This window comes from Chiloscyllium plagiosum, chromosome 3 (genome assembly GCF_004010195.1).
Source record: "Chiloscyllium plagiosum isolate BGI_BamShark_2017 chromosome 3, ASM401019v2, whole genome shotgun sequence".
NCBI lineage: Eukaryota > Metazoa > Chordata > Chondrichthyes > Orectolobiformes > Hemiscylliidae > Chiloscyllium > Chiloscyllium plagiosum.
The window spans coordinates 80,100,741-80,107,009 of record NC_057712.1 but is presented as its reverse complement, the minus strand read 5'-3'; the positions used below and the strand labels follow the sequence as shown (position 1 = coordinate 80,107,009).

Here is a 6,269-nt window from a genome sequence, read left to right as displayed (position 1 = left end):
CCTCCCCCTGTACTGGGCTCACTCTTCCCCCCTGCACTGGGCTCACTCTTCCCCCCTGCACTGGGCTCACTCCTCCCCCTGTACTGGGCTCACCTCCCGCCCCCACACATACAGTGAGCTCACTCCCCCCTCCCAACACACGCACGCCTCACTGTCTACCCAATCCTGTGCTGGGTTCACTCTGCCTTGCACTGGGCTTGCACATTGCCTTTCCCTACTTTGCAGTGTTTTTTATTTTAAAAGCGATCGTGTGGCACTGGCTCAGCCGCTCACCATCGTTGTCCATTGTCACTCCCAGAGCCGCACTCTGGCTCATGTTAAAGCTGCAGCCGTAAAGCTTGATTGAGGGCTTCTGCATTGTGGTTTAGGCTGTGAAAGTTGATTGGGTATTCATTTTCAAGGAGAAAGTGAGGACTGCAGATGCTGCATTTTGTTCGGTATTCATTTTGTCAAGAATAAATTAAGGAGACCTGAATCTTTGTTATATGACAGCACTATTCGAATCTAGTGTGGCTCCTCACAATCAGAATTGTTGTGGGATGAAAAAACTGTGGACTCAGCTCTCTATAAAAAATGTGAAGAGCTCCTCCCCATTTATTTTATGCAAACTTTTTAAGATTTTGAAAACTTATTTAAGAGCTCCTCTGGGCCCCTGTCTTTCTAACGTGAGCAGTCTCAACCTCTCAAATCTATCCTCATAACCTTCATAACCTCATAAGTTTCACATCACTGAAATCATTTTTACAAACTTCTTCTGCACCCTCTTCAATGTTATACTCCAGCTCAGGTCTAATGAGTGGCTTGTATCAATTCAGTGTAACCTCCTTGTTTTTGTACTCTCTTAATAAAGCCCTAGATATTAACTTCTTTCTCCACCTGTTTTGCCATTTTCAGTGAATTACACACATATACATGTGTCACTCCACTCTTCTCTGCTTTGTTCTTCATTTGCTATAAATTGAACTTAAAGTGCTTTATGGGAATAACAACATAAAAAGATGCTTGCTCATGTGAGGAAATCTAGAACGAGGAGCCATAGTTTTATGATAAGGAATAGCAGATTAAATCAGAAGTGTGGAGAAATTAAAAATTCTCTCAAAGGGTTATGAATTTGTGGAATTCTTTACCCCTAGAGTATGGTGGACGCTGGACATTAGGTAAAGGAGTAGATATACACATCTTTCATTAGAAATGGATTGTGCAGGGTGGGCAGGAAAGTGGAGTTGAGGCCAAGATGAGATCAGCTATGATTGCACTAAGGAGCAGAGCAGGTTTGAGGGTCGGAATTGCCCTGCCTCTCCTCCTACCTTCTGCTCCATCAACTGAGGACATACATTTAAGACCACTACTCAAGCCGGAATATACTTTTACAAAAACAGATTTGAAGTAATCTAGCAAGAACAATGTTGCAACTATTAAAGTGAAATTGAATAAACGTTTGGGTAAAAGTGGAGTGAAAGGCAAGAGAACAGGCAAGGTAAGGGAATTCAGCAGGTAACTCTTTAAGAGAGTCAGAACAAGGATGTTGGACTGATAGAGTTCCTCCGGTTCTGTTATTTAATATGGTCTCGAACTCACTGAGATTCTGCTCTGCTGATGTAAATCCAAGCCATTAACATGCCTTTCTCCTCTTTTAGATGTTGATCAACTTACTGTGCAGTTGAGATATTTCCAGTTTTAAAACTTTTCCAACATGAGGTTAAAACAAATACTAAATAGAAAATCTTAATGTTTGGAAAATACCATACTGAAAGAATTGGTTTACTTTTTCCAATGTCAAAAACCAATTTAATTATTTAAGGAAGAACTTGATGACTAAATAACTTTCCTTACCCCAAAATCCCCCCACAAATAACTCCAAACTGATTAAATACTTCTGTAGTGCAGTCATTTTTTTACATAAATCTAGATGAATACTGCAGTGTGTTTGCACACAGCAAGTTCCCACAATCAGCGGGGACCAAAACAATTAAGTAATGTTTTCTTATACTCGTGTTGGTTTAGAAATAAACATTACTCAGAACACTGGTAGAATACACTGTTCTTCAACGTGTGACTCTTTAACAGTATCAAATTGATATATTGCTCTTTTTAGATTTTCATTTAACTGTCAGACATTAACAGAATAGCTCTTTTTATATCCCAGAAAAAAAAACTACTAGGACATTCTGGACTTTGAATAGTTGACCACAGAAAGAATCATTAGTCCTTAATATAATGCTCAAAATCATGAGTAGAAAATGGAAAAACAATTCGTATTCACTCACAAGGATAAAACTGTTTACCCTAATGTTGAATTTGGAAGTTTAGGTCTAAATCTGGGACATTTATCTTGCTATAGACAACAAATGTTCTTTTCCACCTTACTCCTCTTCAAGCTATTTGCTCATACTAAATTATACCTGGATTAAGCGGGTTGTATTAGGAGGAAAGTTTGGACAGACTTGGGCTTGTTTTTGCTGGAGTTCAGAACAGTGAACAGTGATTTGATTGAAGTATAAAAGATCATGAATGAACTTGCCAAGATGGACATGGAAAGGATGTTTTCTCTTGGGGGTGAGTTTGGGGACACTGTTTGAAAATTAGGATTGCCGTTTTAGCAAAGAAAAATGGGGATTTTGTTTCCCTCTTATCACCCTGCAACTTTAGTGCTCTTCCTGAGAAGACAGTGGAGGTGGAGGGGGGGGGAGGGGAGTCAGCATTTTCCCTAATTTTCTTTCTGGCTGTGTGAGCCTCCAAGGTCCAAGTGTGACACTGACTTCTAGAAGTACACAGCAAAGGTAGCAATCATAGCCATTGCACAGAAACGTCTAAGTTGTTGTAGGGTTTATATAGGATAGAGAAGGACTGGGGACGTGATGGCCTAGTGGTATTATTACTAAATTATTAATCCTGAGACCTACATAATGTCCTGGAGACCCAGGTTCTAATTGCATCACAACAGATGGTCGAATTTGAATTCAATTAAAAAAATATGGAATTAAGAATCTAATGATGACCATGAATCCATCGTCAATTGTTGGGAAAAGTCCATCTGGTTAAGTAATGTCCTTTAGAGTAGGAAACTGCCAGCCTTACCTGGTCTGGCCTAAATGTTACCCCAGACCCATAGCAATATGGTTGAGTCTTAAACTAACCTCCGGGGAATTAGGGATGGGCAATAAACGCTGACCTAGCCAGTGACACCCACATCCCATGAATGAATTAAGAAAACAATGAGAGGATGTTCCTGCTTATAAAGGAGCCTAAGAGATCTAACTTAAGGATAAGAAGTATCCCTTTTAAGACACTTCTGACAAGAAGTCATTTCTCTCAAAGTGTCATTAGAAGGTAAAATTTTTGCCTCCAGAAGGTAGTGGATGCTATGTCTTTAAATTTATTCAAGGCTTGAGTTCAAGAGATTTTTGTTAGACAAGGGAATCAGGGAGCAGAGGTCTAAGTTAGATTAGCCAGGATCTTGAATGATGGAGCTGGCTCAAAGTTCTGGTTGGCCTACTCCTGCTGTTGAGGCCTATGTTCCAGATGTTATTATGTCCCACAACATCATATACTTGTCCATTTTGCTATCAGAGTTGGCACATATAATTTCTTGACAGATCCAGAATAAATTTTTCGAATCAAATAATTTCATCAAAAGGGTCATTTTCCTCCTGGTTGCAGCTGCCAGGACCCTCTTCTGCTGGCACTGCTTCCTACAAATGCAGCTATTTCCTGTGCAAAATTTTTCATCCATTTGGAGCAGAATTGGACAATTATCCCATAAACATAAACATATTTTCTGTTACAGATATGGCTTCCTTGAAAAGAACAGTCTCTGTCAGAGATCACTGCAGGTCTCACATTATCTGTCAGAATCCATGTGATTGGTCTTTCCTGGCACAAAAAGCAAACCTCCACTCTCAGATCAAGAAAGACAAAGTGCTACCAAAAATAGGTAAGATCAAAGCAGGACCTGTGAAATACAATAAAGATACCTTTAGTTAAATAAAACATCAGACATTATTATTTGTGAGATCCTGTACAATACTGCACATTTGGCATTGATTTTTTCAAAGGCCCACAGAGAAGTGCTGAAAATCCCTTGATGCTGGCTGGAATTTGAATCCCAAAGTATGAACATTTTGCAGAGAAAAAACACCATATCAGTGACACTTTCAACATCAGGGTGTCATAGTCAGATGTAGCTTTCTGAAAATTTGTATTTTTTTAAAAAAAGAAAATGTACTTCATAGAGGGAGCCAACCATTAGTCCAATTTTCTAAAAGGATATAATTATAGTTTAAAAGTGAAAAAATACATTGTTTAGCAAATTATCCAGGTGCAACTACTGAAAAGTAGCTGTGATCAATATCTTAAGACTACTCAGGTGCATTCTTGGTGTGAGTTTAGCTTTGACCAAATGAATGGATGTGTTTGTTTCTATTCTGCAAAACACCAAATTTGCCAAAATAAACTGGGTCAAAAGTACACTTGTTAGGTGGACTACATTTTACAAAACCACTAGATGTGAAGTTTCCATTCCCATAGCTGCTTCCACATTTGTTCAGTTTAATATGTCTAATTTTACAGAATGATCTCTAGTTCCAAACTGTCATTACAAAGCACTGTCATGATTTAGTGCTGATTTCCTCTCCTCATTGTAAATTATTCAAGTGGCATCAAGTTCAAAATACTGTGGATGATGTGCACATGTATACATGAAATCGGAAATATGTCCTCTCAGTGGTGTATTGCAAAAGCAGCTCGTGTTAATGCCTGGAAAAGGAAGAAGAAACAACCAAAACAATGATACTTTAGAATGAATTTTCACTACATTAAATATATGTTTTTAGCTCCACGTTTGCAGATAATACAAAAATAGAAGGCAGGGCAGATATTAAACAATCAACAGGATTTAGAAGATATCATTATCTTTTACATAACTGGATCAGTATGTAGTCGGCACTGTTCAATGTGAAGATGTAACAAAAATATCTGCATAATACATTAATTTTAAACAAAACAGAAAAATCATTGCTATCTAACATTTATTAGTACTAAGCTAATCAATGGGGTGGCACAGTGGTTAGCACTGCTGCCTCACCGCACCACAGACCCAGGTTCAATTCCAGCTTTGGGTGACTGTATGGGTGGAGTTTGCATGTTCTTCTTGTGTGCATCTCAGGGATATACACAGTCTCTCATCATCTTTTAGTTGTACTCTATATCCCTTTCACAGTTTTCATGCCTACCCTCATATTTTCAGCAAATTTTGGCAAACATTTCCTCCATCTGTTCATCTAAGTCATTTATATAAATTGTCAACAGTTGAAGTCCAAGCACTGAGCCCTGTGGCACAGCTTGCCAAACCAAAAATATACCTTTATGCCTTTGCTTCTTGTTAGCCAGCCAATCTTGCATTTAGGCCTATTAGCTATTTCCTATATCATGAGCTTTTACTATCCGCAATAACTTTTGATGTGACATCTTGTCAAATGCCTTCTAGAAATCTGAGGACAATAAGTTCACAGATTCCCCTTAATTGACCACACATGCTCCCTTCACAAGCAACTCCAATAGATTGGTCAAACATGATTTAACACTCACAAAACCATGTGGACTCATCCTGATTACCTTGATCTTATCTAAATGCCCATAATGTGTATAATAATAGCTTGTAACATTGTCTACGGGTTTAGTACCTGATGACTGGAGGATTGCAAATATTGTGCCATTGTTTAAGAAGGGCAGCAGAAATGACCCAGGTAATTATAGACCAGTGAGCCTTACTTCTGTAGTGAGAAAGGTTTTGGAAAGGATTATAAGAGCTAAGATTTATAATCATCTAGCAAGCAAAATTTGATTTCAGATAGACAACATGGTTTCGTCAAGGGCAGGTCGTGTCTCACAAACCTCATTGAGTTTTTTGAGAAGGTGACCAAGCATGTAGATGAAGGTAGGGCAGTGCCGTGGTATACATAGGGCAGTGCCGTGGTATACATGGACTTCAGTAAAGCCTTTGATAAGGTTCCACATGGTAGGCTGATGGAGAAAATGCAGAGGCATGGGATTGAGGGTGATTTAGCAGTTTGGATTAGAAACCGGCTTTCTGGAAGAAGGCAGCGAGTGGTGGTTGATGGAAAATATTCAGCCTGGAATCCGGTTACGAGTGGTGTGCCACAAGGATCTGTTTTGGGACCACTGCTGTTTGTCATTTTTATAAAGGACTTAGACACAGGCACAGGTGGATGGGTTAGTAAGTTTGCAGATGACACTAAAGTCGGTGGAGT

General features: G+C 39.1%; 1 protein-coding gene across 2 annotated transcripts in view; it reads left to right on the top strand.

Moving 5' to 3' along the window:
* Positions 1 to 6,269, top strand: part of LOC122546367 (cytosolic carboxypeptidase 2-like) — a 183,080-nt gene that overhangs the window by 6,457 nt on the left and 170,354 nt on the right. For both annotated transcript variants that reach the window (XM_043685104.1, XM_043685107.1), the window contains exon 2: positions 3,788 to 3,934. In XM_043685104.1, coding sequence (XP_043541039.1) covers positions 3,788 to 3,934 — 147 coding nt within the window. The remainder of the gene's footprint in view (positions 1 to 3,787; positions 3,935 to 6,269) is intronic.